General features: G+C 48.5%; 8 protein-coding genes and 1 non-coding gene across 9 annotated transcripts; 4 read left to right on the top strand and 5 right to left on the bottom strand.

The window, feature by feature from the left end:
- Positions 1–20: 20 nt before the first annotated feature.
- On the bottom strand, positions 21–1433 carry EJ05DRAFT_386664 (SUR7-domain-containing protein). Its single transcript, XM_033741284.1, has 4 exons — positions 1098–1433; positions 741–1035; positions 511–693; positions 21–458 (listed from the first exon to the last, which is right to left on the bottom strand). Exons 1-4 carry the CDS (start codon positions 1108–1110, stop codon positions 197–199), a joined length of 753 nt encoding a protein of 250 aa, XP_033599786.1. The 5' UTR covers positions 1111–1433; the 3' UTR covers positions 21–196.
- A 203-nt stretch (positions 1434–1636) lies between these two features.
- Positions 1637–3116, top strand: EJ05DRAFT_386686 (uncharacterized protein). Its single transcript, XM_033741285.1, has 3 exons — positions 1637–1938; positions 1990–2175; positions 2225–3116. The coding sequence occupies exons 1-3, from the start codon at positions 1873–1875 to the stop codon at positions 2873–2875; spliced, it is 903 nt and encodes a 300-aa protein (XP_033599785.1). The 5' UTR covers positions 1637–1872; the 3' UTR covers positions 2876–3116.
- A 3007-nt stretch (positions 3117–6123) lies between these two features.
- On the bottom strand, positions 6124–6200 carry EJ05DRAFT_t43. Its single transcript has one exon. It is a non-coding gene; the product is annotated as a tRNA-Ala (tRNA).
- A 722-nt stretch (positions 6201–6922) lies between these two features.
- EJ05DRAFT_486397 (uncharacterized protein) lies at positions 6923–7931 on the top strand (the record flags this gene model as incomplete). Its single annotated transcript, XM_033745525.1, has 4 exons — positions 6923–6983; positions 7043–7069; positions 7192–7555; positions 7679–7931. 4 exons carry the CDS (start codon positions 6923–6925, stop codon positions 7929–7931), a joined length of 705 nt encoding a protein of 234 aa, XP_033599784.1.
- A 556-nt stretch (positions 7932–8487) lies between these two features.
- On the bottom strand, positions 8488–9862 carry EJ05DRAFT_538557 (aromatic compound dioxygenase; the record flags this gene model as incomplete). The annotated part of the gene is made up of 2 exons (XM_033749461.1): positions 8488–9549; positions 9607–9862. 2 exons carry the CDS (start codon positions 9860–9862, stop codon positions 8537–8539), a joined length of 1269 nt encoding a protein of 422 aa, XP_033599783.1. The 3' UTR covers positions 8488–8536.
- Positions 9863–11261: 1399 nt separating this feature from the next.
- On the bottom strand, positions 11262–14721 carry EJ05DRAFT_386592 (dolichyl-phosphate-mannose-protein mannosyltransferase). Its single transcript, XM_033741282.1, has 5 exons — positions 14159–14721; positions 13810–14099; positions 13470–13753; positions 11952–13418; positions 11262–11899 (listed from the first exon to the last, which is right to left on the bottom strand). Exons 1-5 carry the CDS (start codon positions 14458–14460, stop codon positions 11351–11353), a joined length of 2892 nt encoding a protein of 963 aa, XP_033599782.1. The 5' UTR covers positions 14461–14721; the 3' UTR covers positions 11262–11350.
- Positions 14722–15056: 335 nt separating this feature from the next.
- Positions 15057–16091, bottom strand: EJ05DRAFT_538555 (uncharacterized protein). Its single transcript, XM_033749460.1, has 3 exons — positions 15890–16091; positions 15763–15814; positions 15057–15674 (listed from the first exon to the last, which is right to left on the bottom strand). Exons 1-3 carry the CDS (start codon positions 16061–16063, stop codon positions 15445–15447), a joined length of 456 nt encoding a protein of 151 aa, XP_033599781.1. The 5' UTR covers positions 16064–16091; the 3' UTR covers positions 15057–15444.
- A 743-nt stretch (positions 16092–16834) lies between these two features.
- On the top strand, positions 16835–19300 carry EJ05DRAFT_386549 (zf-DHHC-domain-containing protein). Its single transcript, XM_033741281.1, has 3 exons — positions 16835–18061; positions 18108–18216; positions 18263–19300. Exons 1-3 carry the CDS (start codon positions 17055–17057, stop codon positions 19085–19087), a joined length of 1941 nt encoding a protein of 646 aa, XP_033599780.1. The 5' UTR covers positions 16835–17054; the 3' UTR covers positions 19088–19300.
- Positions 19301–20238: 938 nt separating this feature from the next.
- On the top strand, positions 20239–20998 carry EJ05DRAFT_476603 (uncharacterized protein). Its single transcript, XM_033744072.1, has one exon. The coding sequence runs from the start codon at positions 20246–20248 to the stop codon at positions 20762–20764; it is 519 nt and encodes a 172-aa protein (XP_033599779.1). The 5' UTR covers positions 20239–20245; the 3' UTR covers positions 20765–20998.
- The last annotated feature ends 348 nt before the right edge of the window (positions 20999–21346 follow it).

Raw genomic sequence — 21346 nt, 5'->3', positions numbered from 1 at the left:
ATTAGCATTTGCGTGTACGCGGTTCAAATCTTTATCAATAAAGATGTGTTAGGGGGATGTCTTCCATCGAACGATACAGACGAAGCTCTGCTGAAGGGGTATATTATTCAATTCTCTCCATGGCCCAGCAGTCCGGAACAGTCGCGGAGCTGATTCTCACATGTTCTCGTGTCGGCGGTTAGATGTCTGAATATGTTTATGAGTAGTCGTCTTTGATGCGGTTGTCGCGGAAACTACCTCGAGATCTGGTGCTTTGCTTGCGACCAAAGAACCCTTTCCTGGGCGCTTTGTAAGACGTACTGTCGCTCTTGCCTCCAGTAACGCCGCCGATACAGCCAAGAACCATGTTGATGAGGAAGCAAGCAACGGAGGCCCAGGCAAACCCCATGGCGTAACGACCGATGCTAGCGTCTTGGCCGCTCGATCTGAACGCATTGCGGCCCATTATGACCCAGGAGCTGGAACATGTCAATAAGTGCAAAGGTAGTAAGACTCGAAAGATCAACGTACGTCATGAGAGCCGCAGCAAGAGCCTGGAAGACGAAGGCAAGAGTGGCGAGACCAGAGGTGAGGAATGCGCCGAGACGGCTGCACAGGGCGAGAAGCGCAGTGAGTAGAGTCAGGATGCTGAAGATCAGCGCGACCAGGAAAAAGACCCATGAGAAGCGCGACAGCAGGTAGTATCGGTTTCCGCTGCGAGATTGTTAGGATGGCGCTGATTTCAACGAGTCTTGACGTACCTCATGAGCGATTCTGGTATGCCGTCGGTAGTGCCAAAATTACGCTTCGGGTCGAATGGAAGAGCGGGCACTGGGGAACCGCAATCAGTATTGTGATTGTTGCCATCCACACCGCAAAGAGCGAAGTATGTCCATCTCGTTGGGTTGCGCGCGTTGCTAATGCCGTTTGTCGTTGCCTGGAGGAAATACACGAGGTTCTCAGGGCTGCTGTTGATGGAGCCGGAGAGGATGATGAAGAATTGTAGCAGGATGCCACCAGCGAGAATAATAAGGGAAACAAGTCCCACGATTGGTCCTGCGAGGCACAGCGTCAATGATGAGCCCGAGCATATGTATGGGACATCCCGTGCGACTTACGCGCTGCAGCCATTGTACGTGACTATTACCAGAGATCGCGTCAGAGATGGATCCGAGGAGGTTGGAGGTGATTTGGAGACAATTATCGGACCGAAAGGCGCGACAGGGATAGAGTGAGGTCGTGGATGGATGAGAAAGAGATTGAAGGGCGAGGTTGGGGAAATGCGCTGGACTGCTCGTTGGCGCACGGCTCCAACCAAGCTTTTAATACGCAGGCAGCTTGTGCCAATTGTGCATGACGTATTCCGATCACTGACGACCTGACGACACGCCAAACCCACGCTAGCTCAAGCTTTTCGTCACCATCAACTCAACTGACAACTGCACAGAGCAGCAAAAGCTCAAAGTTGGTCTAGACCGAAGACTATTAACACGAGCGCGAAGTTGGCAGATCGTGCAGACTTGACCTCATGTCAGAGTAAAGCAGAGTGTCTGCCTGGCGATCGGATCGAACGTCCATGAGTTTGCTGCCTGAGGTGCGAAGATGCCTGAGGAGTAAACATGTGCATGCCTTCCAACTTAGGTAGCGCCCGATCCAGCTAATCAGCTAATTACCCCGGCCCGAGGAGATGCTCTGGTCCGTGCACGCTGATCACAAGGAGGTTTATGCAGAGAGGGAGCTAGTTATGCAGAGTTGTGCATCATCACTAATACTGCTTATTACCTCAGGCTGCTATGGATTAACGCTACTACATCACGCCTCACTGGATCACATCCATGCGCAACGGTAATAGCAGTACTACTTCTCTCCAGCCGCTTGCGAATCTCGACCATCATGTCCACCGCTGTCTGGCCTCCAATACCTCCAGACCAATTGCTACAAGAAGAAGCTGCCTCGCAGGTTTGTCTACGGGAGTCCTGCAATGCTGCATTCGCTAACTGTGTCCCATAGACAAGAGAACTAGAATGGCTTCTTGGGGAGTTACAAGAGACTCTACAGGCCCTCAAAGCTGGCCTAGAAGAGTGTGCGGCCCTACTGGCGCCTAGCGAATTTGGAGCAACGCTGGTGCTGTCAACTGTAAAGTCAGAAACCCTGAAAGGCTTCATCACACGGGAGGGGACACGAATCGTTAAAGGCGTACGTTCACTCCTCTACCTCTCGAGAATGAAATCATCTAACGGCTCAGGATGTCAAACTTCGTGTACCGTCGCTCCCTCCACCGCGTGGCTCCGCGACATACGATCTCACCATTTCGACTCTACCATCTTCTCCTACTCTTACTGTCCCTCAGCTTGTCAGCGCTCGCACGCTCATAAACACTTGTCTAGACATAATAGATGTGAGCACTTGGACCGGCGACGCCATGAATGCCAACTTCATCTCCGGCCAGCTGCGGCTACTGCATGACAATCTCCAGGAAGCTCGTCACAATCTGAAAGGCTCCCCAGACGTTATCCCTGAGTGGAATGAGACCAGTGTCTTACCGAATATCTTTACACCGCCTCTGCCAGCAAACGTTGCCTTTCATTTGTACGTCTCTGATGCTGCGATCCTTGTTGAAATACGAACTCTGGAACCTGCTCCGGAGGAGCCACAGTCTGGATTCAGTCTCCGAGGCACACTGGCTGCTGCCCTGGGCTCTAGCCGTGTACCTCTACATGATGAGGTACATCGGACATTCGAGTACAGGCATCAGAAGGTTTGCGTGAAAGAGAAAGTAAGAGTAGAAAGCCAAGATCCCAGTCTGATCAGTGCCATGGCCAAACTCAGCGCGCTCGAACATACTGTGTCACGAGGCCGATTAGCATTGTCAATCGTAATGGACGATGTTGATTGAGGTGCTCATCTTCGCAACAATGAGATTCGAGAGCCCATGGTGTGGCTTTCGGCTTACACAGTACCTTGCGTGATCTTCTCGGACACTAAGCATCTTTCACGATCGATGTGACGTCAACCCGCGGCGTCTCGGTTGAAAGGCCATGGGAAGTCAATGCTCGGGTCAGATTGCCTCTCTTACTGGCGTTGTCCCAGCTTCAATTCCCTCAAGGCACATGGGTGTATCACGTGCGTTCTCCGTGTGCTATTCGGATTCCACGTCTTCTCCAGTACACATGTTATGTGTCTCTGGACGGTAGACTTCCGGGCGACCTGCGCGCCTCCCTCCATCAGATTGGTCGTTCCCGAATGCCTTGGAGTCTTTTCAGTTCAAGACCATGTCCGCAGGAATCAAAAGACGGCACGTGCCATCAACACGCTCCCGGACCGGACTCACACTCTGACAGCAGAAAGACAAATATACCATCATTAGTAGCTCGATAATGAACGCTGTCTCTAGTGGCTATCACCAACCCGACGTTACTTGCATAACGATCGCAAGCAGCCATCATAGTATACGACATGAGACTTTCGATACTTACCCAGTCAGAGGCCTAGTCCTCGCTCTTATCTCGACCTCACTCGTGCGGCGCCTATCCAACCCGAACCCCAGCCACGCCCCCGGCAGAACACGACACCTTTAGCATATGCTTTGCTACGCAGAACGCTGTCTAGGGCCCTTAGCACTCGTCGCTGTCTACTAGATGCTTCTCGCCCGCCGTTGCGTAGCTAACATCCTGGTTTAGACTCGGATCTCCATTGCAGTAGCGGACACTCTTGTTCTGCTAGATCTACTACCTCTTCAGCCATGGGCTGCTTATGCTGAAATTGTACTAGACACCTGCGCATTTTGACCGGCGAGGTTCGCGCGATGCTCTTGTTCACGTTCCCAGAGACAAGAATTGTTACCTAATCCACGTCGAACATAGCATATCACTTCCCCGGGTACTTGCCACTCTGTATACTGAAATACATCGAGAAATCACAGTGCTCTTGGGTGGCCCTATGACTAGTCAAAGCTCAAGCGATATGTCTACACGTACATGTAGTACATGCATCATTTACGGTCTGTCTAATGTGGCATGAGGGACATGTATAGTTCTTATATTCATATATTGAGTGATATTTCTGATCTCATAACTTATCTCTTATATTTCCTATGGTTCCTTCTGTGACGCGAGGCACCTAATCTCCGCCCGCATTCTTATGGTGCCCATTACGCGAATCACCGCACAGTCCACAATCTCACCTCGAGATCCATCCTACAATCCTGACCTCAAACAACAGCCGCGGCACGGGAGAGACCTAGCACATCTTTCGCCACGGCGCCTATGCTCGCCAGGCTTTGTCCCGCCAATCTAGGGGACACTGTTCACGAGACAGACTATCCGGCAACATACGACATCTCCCAAGAGAGCACCTTCATAGGTGTTGAAGACATCGCAAGCGTGATTCAGCGCAGCATCCACAATTTCCCAGGTCAAATCTACGCATAACAACCTTCGGCTTCTCCCTAGGCGCCACTGTCGCAAATCGGGCTCTCCAGGAATCCTCTCCTGACAGTCAGGAGGGCAGAACACTGTCTGCAGTCGTGGCGCTGGGCAACTCATACCACATCCCTGGGCAAGCCTCAAACATCAATCAAGACGGAGGAAAAGTCACCGTGAACCCAGCTAGTGTGTCAGTGCTCACGAAAGTGGGTTTCAGGGTACCGCAGGCGTGGTGATATGACAGCGGAAAGTTTCTGGATATCTCTTATTCCGATGGTAATGTTTGTGACAACACGAACTTGGAAAGATCGAATTTCCTGGGTCTGCATCTGCAGGCTTTGAACTCAACGAAGCTGCTGACAAGCAGACAGTTGCCCTTGAAAGATATCTTTAAATTCGGAATATGACTTGTATCCTGAGAGCCCAAGTGTTCAAGCGAATGGAGCTAATTTCGTCATTCGCAATCTTCGCTGATCGGTGACGAGCGACCGCTTATAGATGAAAGAGTGTGTCTTTCTAAGATACCCAACAGAGAAGTAATGGCAAGCCATATTCCAAATTTCCTCCCGGGTCGAACAGCTGTTTCCTTTTAAGTCTTCTCTTTACCCTATGTTCATGATGCTATTTCAACACTAGTCACTCAAGAGCCAGGACCATCGAGGTTACGTCAAGGACCTAGATATATTCTCTTCGTCCATACACCGTGTCTGAGGGTTTTCTTTTTCTCATTCCGCCCGATAAAAATGTGCCCCTTCCGGTCTAGGCACTTATCTTATATGCGAGAGAAACCTGTGTGGTGAAGACTCATTTCTCTACCGTCGCTATATAGAATGTTCTTTCTACTCCCTTCTTATATCGTACACCTCTCTGTCGTACTTCTTCTTTCAGCCTTGGGGTAGCGTGAGTATTGCCGTCGTCTGCTGGGGACGCCGAGTCCTGACATGAATCCGGATGCCTCAGGGGGTGGTCCACTTTGGCATGAGGGTGGTGATCTGTGTCGGAGCGGCCTGATCTTGTGATTCGTACGGCCAGCCAGTGCAGGAGCATGACGGTTGTGCGGTAAAGTAGCCATGGCAGTCGGGCGGGCAGTACAATAGCCATGACGGATGGGGATCCAGTACCTATGACGGACGCGGAGCACAGTAGCCACGACGGACCGGCAGTGAAGACGGTCGGGTGCTCTCATCTGTTTGTTCTCCTATAATTAGGCTGCCCGGTTTCAATCTATTTCTGGTCCACAGTTCTGGCAACCGGTGGGTCTTTTCTTTCACCTTACACGTTCCTATTCTACCTTCCCAACCCCCCTCATCAAGCTCTACTATCTCCCTCTACTGCTATCCTCTGGCAGCAAGCATGTAACCGCTTTGGTTTCCTAGGCCGCTAGACTTTTGGAGCTTAGCCCCATAATACCTTAATTACCTTTCACGTTCCTATTCTACTTTCCTTATACGCATCTTTTGTCATCACCATAAGTCCTTCTGTGAGCCCTTGTATGCGATGATTAATGAATCTTCATTATGGGCTATATGATTGATTATCCTCACCATCAAATATGCTACCTAATCCGGTAAGGTCCCTCGCATGCAGCACTAGTACCAGCACCTTTCCATAGCCCCACAGCCCCATATAAGTCGTCTCACGCACAAATAAGCGCCAAAAACAACAAAATTTATAGAGCATTGTCGCCACCTCAGGCAAGCACAAGTTGAAGGAACAAAAATGGACGTGCTGGGAATTGAACCCAGGACCTCATCCATGCTAAGGATGCGCGATACCACTACACTACACTACACGCCCGATTCTGTTCCAGGTTATATAGAGTATCTTATATTATTTCAAATTGAGCAATTATATCTGAGCAAGGTGTTTGCCTCTGATATAAGCTATGATTATGTGTAACCTAGAGATGGTCTATATTCTAAACATCTGTAAAAACTTGAATGCGCACCAATGAAGTACTAAAATGGAGAAGCGGCGAGAGGATCTTATACCTCACATGCTGTTTGGCCCAAACCTTTCAAAGTAGATGTTCAGCGCACATTTAATTAAGGACATTGCGAGAATCCTGACGTAATTCAATATACATCATTGTTAAGCCCAAACATATAAGTCGCCCGGCTGATTTTCACAAAGTCTCATGCAGCCTGGGCTCTTGGACCTCCTGTAGCTAATTAGCAGAACTCTGCGCGGAACGGTGACATTTACTCTTTGCAGATCTGTCTCGGTCACAGGGGAATAGTTGTTTGTCACAGGATGATCTCGTGGTAATGAAGAGAGAACTGTGGTGACCAAATCGGGGCGATGATAAAATTGAGTTCTCGTTTGGAGTCACAGGCCTTTGACAATCTGGATACATCAAAGCAGCAGTGGTCTGCGAGGCTGAGAGACTACTTTAATAACCTCTACCACCGACTGCATAACAGATTGATAGAGAGATTGTAGACAGGAAGTCCTCCGCAGGCCTTCCTCCAACTAAGTCACAACACCCTATCGTTTGCTCCACTTCCCACTGAAGATACATGACCATACTATGGTGTCATAGTGGGGTTTCAGAAGTTGAGTTGAGACGACAGTGTAGCAGTAAGAATATCAATTCCGAGTTGTTGGTGACTCGTTGAGTTGGCTATAATGCTGATCAGACTTCGGCACATACAATCTGAATCCATGTAAGCTCAATCTGCTTAAATATTCTAATAAATAGAATACAAGGCCAATCTACGCCTTATAGAAAATCACTAAAACTATTAATCCGATTAGTTAGATTACTTATGTTAGATTGAATATAAAGGGCGGATATTACTTTACGCGCAATACGGGTCCTTAGATAGCGAAGATGCAGAATCCGTGAACGACTTCCATGACGCAGAAGATGCGCTGATGGAAGACGTACTAGTTCCTAAGATTGTCATTACAGACGAAGAAGGCAATCAGACACAGTCCTCGGAGACGCCTACTGAAAGTCCAATGCATGCTCACGATCCCGAGCTTGAAACTGCGATACGACTAAACGATTCGGAAACTTACCCTCAGTGGCCAATAAACGCTGACAGTGACTGGGCTTGGTCGGATATTCCAGACGCTACTCCTCCGGTCCAGATGGATGACATGAATTGGCGCCAGCTAAGAAACACCAGAGTGGTATTAAACATAATGTAAGGCTCTATATATAGCTATATTATTCGATTTTAACCAGGTTCTTATAGTAAGTTTCTTAAATATACCTAACTCTATAATATAATTATATCAGTCAAATATATTACATAGATAGATTCTAGGTTTGAGGTTGCTTGCCGACGTAACCTACTCGGAGGAGTCGCCATGCTTCCAGTAGATTACTGGCAAATCCCAGAAAAGAATCGCACAAAACTTTGGGTTATCAAAGGAAAACAGCAGATGGCGAATGAGTCCGACCGCCACAAATGTGCTGTACCCTCGGAAATGGACCCAGTTTACGGATTCAAGAACGACGACGGCGGGATTTCAGCCGCAAACTCTTTAAAATCTACTAGATACGTCTGCTTATATTAGATATTCCTAATATCTAGAAAATATTACGCGTTTTTACCCATCTAAAGATCCTTAGTTATTAACTCAATATAGTCGTTAAAGATACTTAGCGAGACGACTTAAATACTACCCCTATTTTTTTTCTAATCGGGTAATCTTATATAGTATAAGTGAATTAATTTAATATAAGTAAACTTAATCCCTTATGCTTGGGTGTGTATGTGAGGCAAGGAGAGTAAGTTAGAGTGGTCTTAGCACGGAGGGGGCTCCTTTTAGGCCAAATCGCCCTCCGAGACTGAAAATGACTGGGTAGAATAACGTTCATATTTCGCTCAAAAGGTAACACTTATACGATGTATGCTACAATAGGAGTTCATCAGTTCCCAAGATAGCTTTAGGTGTACATCACTGGCTCACACCGCAGAGAGATACTTTACTGATGTCACAGAGCCTCGAGAAAACGAATGAAATAACGCCATATGAAAACTACGCACTCATTCTGAGACCATATCTATATAGCTTACCCTCCTTAATATCATGAACACCAACTCTTGACTATATCTATATACATCGTCCTCCTTAAGCATCAGCTTATACCCTAGTCCCCCTCTGACTGGCGGCATCCCTCAGCCAAGGAGATGCACGAATGGCAACGCCATTGCCGCTCCAAGCGCGAGGCCCTTCTTTGCTGCAGCTCCAGTCCTTGCACTCACAACCCCCGCAATCGTCGGCGTGGGCGTTGCAGCCGCACCAGGTGTAGTGCCTGGCGCACCCGGCACATCTGGAGCGCCACTCGGCGGACCCCCAGCACCACCCGGACCCACGAAGTTCGAATTCTCATTCTCCACACCTCCCTCAGCATAATACATGACGGCCGGCGATACATCGTAGCTAGCGCTGGGATCAATGCCAAATGCGATCCAGCCAAAGACGCCATCGGAGATATCGTCACCGACAAGGACGTACTCGATGAAAGGGTCAATATCACCTGCCTCCTCGGCGAGAATGTCGTCTTTGCTGTTTTCGGTGAGTTCTTGGGTGTTGCTGGCGTAGGGCTCCTGGGCTTCGACGGTGGAGATGAGGTCTTGATCGAAGAAGATCTGGCCGACGTGTGAGGTGTTGCCGCCGGTGATGGTGTTGTTGGCTTGTAGGGTGGCACCGGTGTGGGAGAGGATGTGTATGTGGACTGCACGGCCGGTGTAGTGGCCCGGGAAGAGCGTGTCGAAGGTGAGGACTCCGTCTTCGTTGGTTTGTTGGATACCGCGGAGGAAGGTCTTGTCGATGTTGGTGGTGTCTGACTGGTCGCCATTGCCGGACGCTATAACGCCGCTGTAAACACCGGTCGAATTGCAGTGCCAGAAGTCGACAAGGACATCGGGAACAGGCTCGCAGGTGTTGACATCTAAGAGCTGGACATCAACGGTGAGTGGCACGCCATCGCCGCCTTCGGTAATGTCCTGGCGGATGAGCTCGCCGCTGACGTAGTAGGGGCCTTGGGTGACCTCGGGGGAGAGAATACACGATTTCTGGGTACCGAAGAGATCATCGGCAGACGAATCAATTGAGACTCCCGTGAGGTTGGAGTGGTGATCGGTGGCAAGCACCGTGTCCAAGTCACGCGCGCGGAGGAAGCCTCGGCCTAAAGTGGTGATGTTAGTACTTCATCTTTTTACCATTACATCTCATTGTAGCTCACGTTCGATGGACCTCTTCTCCCTCAGATTGGCAACGATGCCCTCACGTCTGGCCTTGAGCTTGGCTTCATGACCACGAGCCTTAAGCTTCTCAGCACAGCGAGCTAAGCTCTTCTTCTCCAAGGGCATGGCTTCTAGAGCAGCATGACGCTGAGCATACTCGGCCTTGACATCATGTCCAGGATGAGAAAGCACAATGTTAGTGCCTAGGAATACCGAAGCCGCCGCTGCGGAGAGGAATGAACTGAGTTGAACCATAGTGCAAAAGTAAGGAGTATGAGTGAAGATGCAACGATCGAAAATGACATACGTGGGAGATTATTCTTGAGGATAAAGGGATAAATACGAGAAACTGTGGTGATTTGAACACAGGAATGATCTTGACGCCACAGATTGAGCGAATGCTCTTATATAGTACTACGAGACTGTACGCATCCCCAAACCACCAGGGCGACGTAAACAAAGTGGAGCTCCCTCTTGACTCTCGTCCACGAAACGACATCATGGTCGTTGAAACCACAGTCCACCTCTTTTCAACCAACAACATCACTCCTATTAGCCATCGAGGCTTAGTCAAGTTATCAAAATCAAGCAGTAGGTGAGCCTAGACTCGAGCCACGAATACTCCACTGTACACTATATGCGACTGACTCACTGGATCCAAGAAGGGGAGTAGGCATGAATGTACTCGCGACAATACATACCGGAATGCAGTGCTCGCCACAATGCAAACGCTCCAGGAGCATCCAACAGCCGGTTTCACATCTTGATCGGGATCTTCCGACCGCGAAGCTGACTTTCGGACACGATCTTATTGGCCAAAATCGCGCAGCAAGATAAGTGCTGGCTAAGACTTAGGATATACTTGCGCGTCGACAAGACCTCCGCGCATGCAATGGCGGGAAGACCCGTGTATCCCTAACCTGGTAATGCAATGCAGCTGTGTGAGTGGGTAAAAGGCGGATGTTGTCGATTTTGGCACCGGCGGGTAGCCTTGGCGCCAAGCGTGTCTTACGCGGCTGGTCCTGGTCTTCCTCAACTTGACGTTTACGCTCCACAACATTGAATTGACTGCGGAACATGTCTGACTCGGTTGAGAATGTGCCATATAGGAAAATTGCGTGCTTGGTCGCCAAGTGCTTGGAGTGGACTACGGGACTTGTCCAAACACATTATTCAAGCGCAAAGTCCGACCTTATATTTCAAACACTGAATCAGTTATCGAATGTGAATCAAAGCGTCTTCATCGAGCATTTACCGCATCCTGTATACACTGGACTGCGTGTCTACACGCGTAGTCGGAAATTCCGAAACCCAGCGCCAAATCAACCCTAAAACAAGACTAGCTGACGAACGCGCGGAGGGTCAGCGCCTCAATGACGAATCGTCGCAATGGAACGAAAGTCTTGCGGTTGAGAGTACCTGGTAGAGTAACTCCGAATGGTCGTCAGGGGGACGATACTGTTGAAAGTAGACGAGAGAGAAAGAGAGAAAGAGATTGCGACGGCACGAGGCTCGTTCCAGCATTTGTTGGCCTCATACGGGATGATCCAAATATATGTCGTCATAAGATCTACATACCCCCGATTCCATTTTGATTCTCAACCAGCGAATGCTAAGGCTTTATCATACAAGATATCAGAAAGGAAATCTGAGCGGCATAGTATATTGCCTGCTCTGTAAGCGTCAAGCTGCACGCAGCGATTCTATTGAACCTTCATACAGCAAGTACAACCTTCTAATCATTCATTGTTTCGTGGCTTCGTTGGCATCGCTAGCAGGCTTAGGCTTACCCTTGACGCCCTTCTTCTGCTTCTTCTCCTTCTCGATGTCTTCTGATACGCCCACGGTTGGAGGTGCATCACTTGCATCTTCCTGCTTCTGGCCAATTGTCTCTGGATTTTGGCCTTCAACATCGGGATGGGGTGGCGCGACACCAGGTGCTTCTTCACCAGGGCCGTCATACACTTCGTTGCCATTGGCATCAATAATTCTGGTACGTGTCTCGTAGCGAGTCTTGAACGACACCTTGCCTTCAAGGGCTGAGACCTGCTCTGGATCAAGAACATTGCCTTCATCATCACGGTACTCGATCTTCTCCTCTCGGCCAATGACTTTAGCGCTGGGCTTCTGAGCCACCTTTGGGGCTTCGGAAGTGACTGCGCTGTCATCTTTAGCCTTCTCAACAATAGGCTGCTGCGCCTGCTGCTGGTTGTTCGCGACTGGAATCACCGGGGCCGCTGAAGATGGTACCGTGGCGACGCTGCTAGTTATTTCCTTCGCATATGAGTCATACTGCATGACTGTGTCAGTTCGTCCTTATATTGAGAGGTCGTACAATACTTACGTTGTCGTAGAAATTGTTGCAATCCCAATCCCATGTCGTGAAAAGCTTGACTTTATTGCACTGAGACTTGGTCCACGGATTGCCGTATGCAAGGGGAGAGTAAAGAGTAAAGACAACGATACTCAGAGCCAGGAATGCAATCATGCCGGCCTGACCGATTGCGGGCCTTGTTTTCAGGCCAAGGCCAGAGAATCGGTGGCCGAAGAAATCCAATGTTTGGCAAAGTGCAATGACTGCGAAGTATAATGCAGGTAAGTAATGATGCAAGAACAGCTGGCGCTGCATCAGGTAGAAAGGGAAGTAGTGGAAAGCCCAACCCAAGATCGTCATACCAACTTCGTAGTCGTAACGCTTGAAGTCGACGTTGGCATAGTCCTTGTAACCACGTTGCCACCTCAGGGCAGCGAGACCTTTGACCGCAATGTAAAGAGCAATGATAGCAGTGGACGACCACCAGACGACTGGGTTTCCAATGAGGTAAATTTGCCGATGATGCTTGCCCCAGAAATTAATACCACGGGTGAGTATTGGCCATGATGGAGGTCTGGAGTCCCAGGCGTGAGACTCTACGAGGCCCGCATTCGTTCTCCACATCACCTTCTGCAGTTCCCAAAACTTGCCGAAGAAACCAGGGTTGCGGTAATTAACCTTCTCAGCGTTTTCGTCCAAAAGCGGATGTTCGTTAGACTCGATGTACCAGACACTGTTTGGCAATGTTCCTTGACGCGCGCAAGTCACTTCCTGTTGCTCAAAGCCCCAATCGGGAAGCTTGACTTTGTGAGAAAATAGTACGCAACCAGTCATCAAATGCACGAGTCTGAACTTAGTCTGGATGGTACGAAGGCGATCTTGAGCTGGGCCAGCTTCAGACAATGACTTGACAATCTCGATCCTGAACATATCATTTGCATCACCCTCGAATCCTTCGTAGCCATACGCAGACACCTCATTCTGCCATTCGGCCTCCGTGACCGGAGGTCGTACATCATGCGAGTGAAGACGACGGTTTGTGACACCATGGAAAAGTCGGACAACAGCTCCGTTAGCGATATTCGTAGTGTTGTCTAGTTTATCCCATGCAGTAGTTCCATTGATCTGAGTGCCGTCCGGTAGTATGGGCTGAGTCTGGTTTTCCATCAACCAGATGTTGTTCTCATCCTTATGCGGGTAAAGCGTGATCTGCTGTTGCTTTGAGCCGGTAGGATACATGTGGGCGTGTGAGTGAAGATACCCGCCCTGAGTGTTGTGGTGACGAATGGAGACTCTGCTGCCAAAGGCAACATCAGCTGGTACGTCACCCATACCCTTGGAGTTTAATGTAGCTTGGAATTCGGATGACATGAATCCATCTCCATCTCCAGGATTAACCAGACAAATGAAATGGATCGCGAACATAGCCATGTAGAATGTGACAGGGATGACTATGAGGCAGAAAACACGGGCGAAGAAATGCTTGAACCAGATTCTCTGTACACAATCAATACTTTATCCCATATCGCAAGTCATTCTTGTGCTTACCGGAGTGACAGTCTTAGGATCGCCCAGGAGTACCCAGAGCTGCACGATCGTCAAGCTTCCGACCCAGGCGATAGTGAACAGGCCAACCCATTTCACGCTCGCCGTCGCACCAAGACCCAAGCCACTCATTACAAGCCAGAACCACCAAGAAGGTCCGAACGCTTTGGATGGGCCTTGCTCATGTTGATTCATGAAAGACAGCCAGGCCAAAGCGGTGAAGGCGGTGAAGATGACCAATGGAGCGTCAAGAAGTATGAGACGAGATTGTGTGAGGAGGGCATTCTCTATACGATATATTAGTTGATACCATTTTGGGCCTTCATATATCGTCAGATCGTACCGAAGATAATTAGGCCAGCACCAAGTGCTGCTGTCGTAGTGCGGCACCCGAGTGTCTTCAGCGTTAGGAACATTGTCGGAATAGTCATCACACCGCAGATAGCGGGCAACAGACGCATAGCCACATAGGGAACTCCAGGTTCAATGTAGTCCTTGCCAATCTCTTTGAAGTCAAAGTTGCCGTCAAATCCGCCGATAAAACCAGCCAGTGTGATTAAGAGCTTCGCGAGAGGAGGATGGACGTCCATGAAGAACCTGCCCTTTATGTACTTGGATGCAAATCCGCCGAAACTGTTACTCTGGTTAATCGTTCTCCACTCATGGTCAGGTTCAATGGACTCAGCACGTACTGAACTTCATCGAAGACTACACTACTGGGATTGTAGATTCTGAACAGTCTGACAACAGATGCAATGACAGTCAATACCGCCAGCAATTGCCAGTCTGACCCGGGAAGATCAAATATGTCGTGATCTGTTACGCCCTCGGAAGTGTAATCTTTTCGATTCTTAACCTTCTCTTGCGACTTGAACCCATTGCCTTGAGCAGGCATTCGCACCGGTGATCTCGCCGGAGAGCGCGATGGAGATTTTCCAGTCCGTCTTGGAGTATTACTCTGAGGCTGCAGAGCCTGTCCAGCTTTCTGCGCCATATTCGCAGGCTTGATATGAGGCCGCGCAAATGCTTGTTGATAGTGGACGGTCTACGGAGGATGGCTCATACCAGGCTTGCGGATTCGAATAGTCCAACTAAGCAGTGAAGATAGAAGTAGGTGGATACGAAGGAATTAAGGAAGTGTGATTAAAAGAATGTACGAAGATGAAGCTGCCTTGTGAATTGTGGCAGGAGAGGACGCTTCAGCTGCCAGCCCCTATGGTTTGTGGAACTGCCTAGAGGTGCTTTCGCGTTCGTGTCCAGACAAAGACCCGCTAATTACGTAGGGCTAGACAAGTGTGAAAAAGTAGAAAGTTGTTCTTCACAGACACCAATTTAGGCGTCCGGTAGTGTCAGGTTACCTGAATTGCAAGGTCTTAGGAAGCAGAACTACTGCAATATGTAATTGTGTATAGAATCTCAACACGTGTTATTAGGAGGTGCGGTTGGCTTTTCCAGACGGCGATCGTGGCACAGGTGGCGCGCAGGTCAGCTTCAGGCTAACGTAATTGGTTGTAGCTTCAAATAGCCATGAGACAAACTCCGAATGTCGTATGCAGGAAGTGCCAGTACGATAGCAGGTCTAGCGATATTCTCATGTAATTACCAGTAGCCAGACGTTTGGTATCTGGATTTTGTTGGCTTTTGACCGTATAATGAACGCACTGCCTAGGAACTAACACTATTACTTTGTACTTGGTGTGGTAGCCCGGACGGATCGGATCGGTGAAGATAGATATGGTGCTCTGGCACCCAATTGCAGCGAGGGTCATGTTTGCGTCCAGTTATTCCTCTGTCCAAGTGTGTGGCTCCTCGCAACTTCGAGTAGTTTAACGGCCCATCGCGATTACAAAGAAAGGTACTTGATTGAACGATTGTTATGCTACATCAACGATATCTCCTGGCGCCGAAACTGTACATGCGTCCTTTCGAAGCAATTCTAATGATTCTCTTTCCGTCCCCCAGTCAAGGTATCTATAATTTACCAGTCTTCCTTGCCGTACTTGTTGAATTGATCATGTAAGGATTTAGGTAGATTGACGTTTGGAATGATCGTGACATTGAGAGCGGAAGGAGCATCCTTGCGGGGAGCATTTTTATCACCACCGGGGTGGAATTGATATTTGCCCTTTCCGCCTCCCTCCTTCCATGGCTCAGTATGGGCGGCTTGGCCAACAGCGCTCTCGGAAGAGGACGACGTTGGGTTACGGGCTGTTCAGAATTAGTATGCGATAGCACTTCGTGGTTCAGAAGCCTCGTGATTGCCGTTAGGGTATGCAATATTGGGTAGAGAACGTACAAAAATGCCATCCAGCAAGACCAAAAACGCCGGTCATAATAGCAAATAGGACCTATCAGAGGCTTGTCAGCTATGAATGGAATCCCCAAATTTTCAATTTGACAGATTCAGGCCAAGGTTCACGTACGTAGAGCTCGGGATCACGACGAGCTCCGGCCTTGAGCGCGGCCTTTCCCTCTTCTTTGCCCTCGCCTGTGATTGGGTTGGAGTATAATGGGCGAGAAGTGTTGAAAGTGCGGGCCTGGGCAGGCCTTGCTGTACGAGCGGCACGAATGGCTGAGCGAGCGATCATGGCGGACATGATGGCAGAGTGGAGTGTGGACGTTGGAGATAGAGGTTGCGCTCAAGAGGGGAGCTTTGCGATGATGTGAGGAGCTAGGTATGATATCTTACTTACATAACACGGGTCAATGGGTAATTTTTGCCCTGCAGTTTCTAAACACCAGATATATATCCAGATAGCTAATTACCTACAAATCATTTTTCGAAGTAAGTGAACTTTATGATAAGAAGCGTATGCTCATGAACTCTATCAAGATATATAATCTAGATATGATGTTATTAGCAGCCTCCAGTACAGTACTGTATAACACTATGTACGAGCAGTATTATTTATTTGCTTGCAGATACAAGACATATCACTGACATGGAGTGTGAGACTGACATCTGTTCAAGCACTCTTCTCTCATAGTCAGAAAGTTCAATATGATCTTTATGGGTTCTTTTTTTTGTTCGATAATTAGGGGGCCCCCGGTCCAACGTATGGTATGGATGTATGCTGAATCAGGCGCCTGCGAATAAGTACAGTAGGCTATACATAAAGAGCAGCGGCTGCTGAATGAAGTTACACGTCATATGAGATTGGAACATGGTAAGTACTGTCTGTCATCTTGGTGGAGAGTTCTTATGGTTGAGAAGTAATCGTCGCTGTGTGTTGTTCGTACCTAGGAGAGCCTAGGTAGTGGTTCGGCAGCTTTTAGGTTCGTGGTGGTGTGCCTGTAGATCGCTGATCCCGGCCCACCCCTGAGACAGGAAAAGGCACCTCTCACCTAATAGCACTCACCTCTGGGCACGTCGCTTCGGTAATCTCTTCCAACTTCCCACTATTAAGCCTTGAACCTTCTTTCTCTCCAACGTCCAACTCAACCTCGTCGTCGCCCCGACACTGCCGCCAAATGTGATTTCGCCCGTGTCGCATCATGCTTGCCTTCTCTTTCTAGTCCCTCTCTCACGTCTCTCTTCATCACTTCGCGTCCACTCTCTCACTCTACGTGTGTCTTCTTATCGCCTCAATGACTGACGGCCTCCCCAACAGCGCCTCGGTGCCGGCCGATTCTCACGATGAGAATCAACCTCCTGCTCCGGCTGGGAAGAGGTCACCTTCTACAACTTCAAAGACCGGCCCCGTTGGAGAGCCCGCATTATCCCCTGCAAGACGTCCCTCCAACACCGCACATTCTTCTAAAGGACGATCATGGCAACAATCCTCACAATCACAATCACAATCAGGCGCAGGTCTCGTCCCATTTGGACCTTCTGGGACATCTGGTGGCAACACTCGCGCAGGCACTGCCAACAGAACACACGTATCCTCGGTCCAACAGTCCGCCTTTTTTCGTCCTCTGAGTGCGCAGAAATTGCAACGACAGCGTGATCAAAGGCCAATATCCCTGACCGGAGACATGTCTGCACAGCAGAGTGAAACGGGCAGTAATAGACTTAGTATGACATCAAATATGACGACAAGAGGTGGAAATCTTGCGCAGCTACAGGAGTCGGAACTACGACCTCCCCCATCAAGAGGTACCGACATCACATCTGACATTCCGGACCGCACTACCGCAAACACATCCCCGAGTGGCATAGAAACTGTTAGGAGTCGTGGAGACAGTGTAGTGCCGTTGCATATTCCACTTTCCAATCAAATTTCGAATCAGCATAGGCCAGCACATCTAGATTTGTCATCAACTTTCAAGAACACCCTTCAGACGCCAAGCAAGTCTCCACGATCATTTCGATCTAGTTTCATTATTCCCAGCAGAGGCGGTGCTCCGTCAGTACCGCGACCTCAGGGACACGAGAAGTTAGCCTCTGCGGCATCTTCTCCACGACTTACACAAGAGAAGAAGGAAGCCTTGAAACAATCAGTCCGGAGAGAATTAGGGAAAAATCACCAATACTTTTCTGGAAACACCGTCTTCTGCTGGGGTGGCAGACTACAGAATACACGAGATCGCCCAATAAATATCATCACTGGGTTGCTAGTAGCACTTCCTTCTGCTTTGTTTTTTGCTTTCTCGTAAGTCTTCGAAATTCGCAGCTCGAGGGTTTACTGACTCCAACAGTGCGCCGTGGCTATGGCAGCATGTTTCTCCAGCGATACCCATCATTTTTGCATACCTTGCTTTAATCTGCTTGTCTTCTTTCTTTCATGCATCTGTTACAGACCCCGGCGTAAGTACAGATCGTGTCGATCAATGTACACTGCTGATGCGTCTAGATTCTACCTCGAAACTTACACCCATTCCCTCCATCTAATCCCAACGAGGACCCCTTGACGGTCGGACCAGCCACTACCGAATGGACTATGGTCGTATCCGCAACCTCTAAATCCGCTGCTATGGAAGTGCCTACAAAATATTGCAAAAGCTGTAATATATGGCGTCCACCGCGTGCCCATCACTGTCGTGTCTGCGACAACTGTATCGAGACACAGGATCACCATTGTGTCTGGCTTAACAACTGCGTTGGCCGCCGCAACTACCGCTATTTCTTTGTGTTTGTATCATCTGGAACTATCCTTGGTTTCTTTCTGCTTGGAGCAAGCTTGGCTCATTTGCTTACCTGGATGAATCTCGAAGCCTCCTCCTTCGGAACAGCAATTAATCATTGGAGAGTGCCCTTTGCCATGTTCATTTACGGCGTCGTCATCACCCCTTACCCTACGTCGCTCCTGGGCTACCATCTCTTCCTCATTAGTCGAGGAGAAACAACTCGCGAATATCTCAATAGCCACAAGTTCGTCGCTACAGATCGCCATCGACCTTTCACACAAGGCAGTGTATTAAAGAACCTTTTGGCTGTACTGCTCCGCCCACGCGCGCCGACTTATTTGCGCTTCAAAAGTGAGTATGAAGAAGGTGATCAGCGGTTTGGTCCACGGAGAGGTAAAAGGACTGCGCCGTTGAAAAACGAGATGCAAGGTGGAGGTGGTGCTGTTGAGATGCAAGATGTGCGCAGCTCGCCTGGTGGTTTCCACGGTCCTGCCGGACGAGGCAATATCATTGATTCGAGTAATAATGAAATGTTGGAGCAGCAGAGGTGACGCTTGGTTGCCACTGGGAGTTGTATTTCTAGTACTTAGAAGTGGTAATCGATGGCTTGCGAACTTCATACCTGGTCGCTTCTATTTTCGTCCTACAGATGTGAGCACTGATGATAGAAGTAGTAATTTCAGTGATGTGGTCTTCATAGTTCAGATCGTCATTCGCGATATGATCGATAGATAGTGGATTAGTCAAAGGGTTGAGAAAACTGAGACTGTACGAGCGAGAGCTTCAGTGACGTTCGACCTGGGCTCTAAGTTCGTTTTTGGCATATGTTGCTCAAACTTTGCTATTAAGGTCCATGATCAACGCCTGTGAAGCTATAGAAGTTTGTATGTAGGGTGTCATGGTTTGTATACTATAGCACACGTGGAAAATGCGTAGATCGGACAATCTCATATACTTGAGTCGTACAGGTCATCTTTATGGTTGATGATCATGAAATTGACCCCAAGAGCTACGGTTTGACGCGAAAAGATCTACGTCAAAATCGGTTTTCAGCTTGCGTCTTGCCTATGCGGATGCATCAACGCTCCGCAGTACAACTATCGGCGATTGACGGTTCCAAGGATAAGGGAGTGAAGGGCCCCAGGGCGTGATTGATATACTAATCTCCATGAGACTTACGGATACGTGCGTATATATTTTTTGTACAAGAATTCGTTATGGGATGCTTAAATGCACCAGTAATTACTCATGCAATTTAAGCTTTGTGGTTTTATAGGTACGTGGTGTGTCGCTGAGGATCCTCCTCTGCTTAAGATTAGTATTCTTAACCGAGTGGTGTGCTGACAGCCTTGCAACAGCCTATAATGGCCGGCTCCGTCAAGTTTATCCCATAGACTATTTCAGGCTCCATTGAAATGGCTTAGGTGTTGATTAGTATGCTATGAACCACACAATTTTATAGATTAGTGAGCAGATCCAGCATAGAGACATCGTGGTAGTCTAGAAGGTGAGAGTATAAGATATGAGCCAGGATACCAGTGTTATATCTTGTATCATTTTCTTTTCAATGATTTTGGTTTCATTGTCCTGACGTTGTGCTCTCTCACTGCAAACCTTACTGCCTCCCCAGAAAGACAACATATAATCATATCAAAGACCAGAGTAACCAATCCACGAGAACAAAACGTACATTTCTAAAAGAGTCTGCTATGGCTGAGATTGGCTACATTGGATCTTATGCATCGACGGGCGACACCTCACAAAGCGACCCAGCAGCAGTGTCATTCATCAGCAAATATGTCAAAGTGATCCATTCACTCGACTATGAAACCTCTTATCTGCAATGGTACGCAAAGGACAGTGTCTTCTACAATGGAGATGGAAAAGTATACAACGGTGGAGAAACGATCTGGAAGTGGATCGTCACCCTCTTCGGGAGCTTCAAGACCTTGAACCACAGATACAAGACCCTCCGAGTCATTAAAGACACCCCTGATACGTCAGGCAGGATATGTGATCTACTCGTATGGGATGTTGAGATTGAGATCGAGCTTGCGCATCCGATCGAAGGAGAAGTGATTGTGGTGCCGAGGTTGATGCTGTTCTTCGTGGGCCCAGCAGTCGAGGGGGCGGGTACTGATGGACTCATCATTTACGAAGGAAAGGCGTTTTGGGACACCAATGTGTTGGCAAAAGAGGTCGAAAGGCGAAAGTCGGGTGCAGTGTAGTTTTGTTGCATGTTTGCCTGTTTGTTCGGACAAGTTGAGGAAGTCATTGGAAATCTAGGATGGATAGTTCTCGCTAGAAGCGGTGGGTGTTTCAAGTCCGATGTCCAATTTGAGCGTTTCGATGATGGCCTTCCGGGCCATAACTCCGATGGAATATGATTCTGATCAGATAATATCCTGGTAGATTTGAGAACGGTCGCTGGTCTATAGGTGCTAAGACTGAGCTTTTGGCCCACGTTTGTGAATCTCAAAGTGGAATGAGCACAGATCCTTTCATCAAATGCAAATTCTCCTAGAATGTCTGCCTGGACTTATAATCACGATCTGAATCTATTTTGATGCAGCTATATCACTTTTCAAAGTGTAGGATCAGTATCAGGCCCGATGTATAAAAGTGATTACTTACAGTGTACAAAATACCCTCTGATGCGGTAGTATTCTGAGGGAGGTTTTTACGTTTTGCCTCTTATCTTTGTCGGATCTGAGACTTCTCTAAAGCGTGTAACGGTCCTCTTCTCTTGAGCTTCCTTCTAAATGCCTCAGTGTGGCCTGACATGCAGATTTTAGTCATTGGATGAGTGA

This window comes from Pseudovirgaria hyperparasitica (genome assembly GCF_010093815.1).
Source record: "Pseudovirgaria hyperparasitica strain CBS 121739 unplaced genomic scaffold EJ05scaffold_9, whole genome shotgun sequence".
Classification (NCBI taxonomy): domain Eukaryota; kingdom Fungi; phylum Ascomycota; class Dothideomycetes; order Acrospermales; family Acrospermaceae; genus Pseudovirgaria; species Pseudovirgaria hyperparasitica.
Note: the sequence above shows the minus strand (reverse complement) of the source record. Positions and strands in the feature narration are given on the sequence as shown.

Excerpts from the sequence above, each read along its gene's own strand:
- EJ05DRAFT_386549 (XM_033741281.1), top strand. The coding sequence starts at position 17,055 with ATGACTGACGGCCTCCCCAACAGCGCCTCGGTGCCGGCCGATTCTCAC. Across the intron at positions 18,062-18,107 it reads GCTTTGTTTTTTGCTTTCTC|TGCGCCGTGGCTATGGCAGC; the intron begins GTAAGTCTTCGA and ends TGACTCCAACAG. Across the intron at positions 18,217-18,262 it reads CATCTGTTACAGACCCCGGC|ATTCTACCTCGAAACTTACA; the intron begins GTAAGTACAGAT and ends TGATGCGTCTAG.
- EJ05DRAFT_476603 (XM_033744072.1), top strand. The coding sequence starts at position 20,246 with ATGGCTGAGATTGGCTACATTGGATCTTATGCATCGACGGGCGACACC.
- EJ05DRAFT_386592 (XM_033741282.1), bottom strand. The coding sequence starts at position 14,460 with ATGGCGCAGAAAGCTGGACAGGCTCTGCAGCCTCAGAGTAATACTCCA. Across the intron at positions 13,754-13,809 it reads TGCTGGCCTAATTATCTTCG|AGAATGCCCTCCTCACACAA; the intron begins GTACGATCTGAC and ends TATATCGTATAG. Across the intron at positions 13,419-13,469 it reads ATCCTAAGACTGTCACTCCG|AGAATCTGGTTCAAGCATTT; the intron begins GTAAGCACAAGA and ends GATTGTGTACAG.
- EJ05DRAFT_386686 (XM_033741285.1), top strand. The coding sequence starts at position 1,873 with ATGTCCACCGCTGTCTGGCCTCCAATACCTCCAGACCAATTGCTACAA. Across the intron at positions 1,939-1,989 it reads AAGAAGAAGCTGCCTCGCAG|ACAAGAGAACTAGAATGGCT; the intron begins GTTTGTCTACGG and ends TGTGTCCCATAG. Across the intron at positions 2,176-2,224 it reads GGACACGAATCGTTAAAGGC|GATGTCAAACTTCGTGTACC; the intron begins GTACGTTCACTC and ends CTAACGGCTCAG.
- EJ05DRAFT_386664 (XM_033741284.1), bottom strand. Across the intron at positions 694-740 it reads ATACCAGAATCGCTCATGAG|CGGAAACCGATACTACCTGC; the intron begins GTACGTCAAGAC and ends ACAATCTCGCAG. Across the intron at positions 459-510 it reads CTTGCTGCGGCTCTCATGAC|CTCCTGGGTCATAATGGGCC; the intron begins GTACGTTGATCT and ends GACATGTTCCAG.
- EJ05DRAFT_538555 (XM_033749460.1), bottom strand. The coding sequence starts at position 16,063 with ATGTCCGCCATGATCGCTCGCTCAGCCATTCGTGCCGCTCGTACAGCA. Across the intron at positions 15,815-15,889 it reads GTCGTGATCCCGAGCTCTAC|GTCCTATTTGCTATTATGAC; the intron begins GTACGTGAACCT and ends AGCCTCTGATAG. Across the intron at positions 15,675-15,762 it reads TCTTGCTGGATGGCATTTTT|CCCGTAACCCAACGTCGTCC; the intron begins GTACGTTCTCTA and ends AATTCTGAACAG.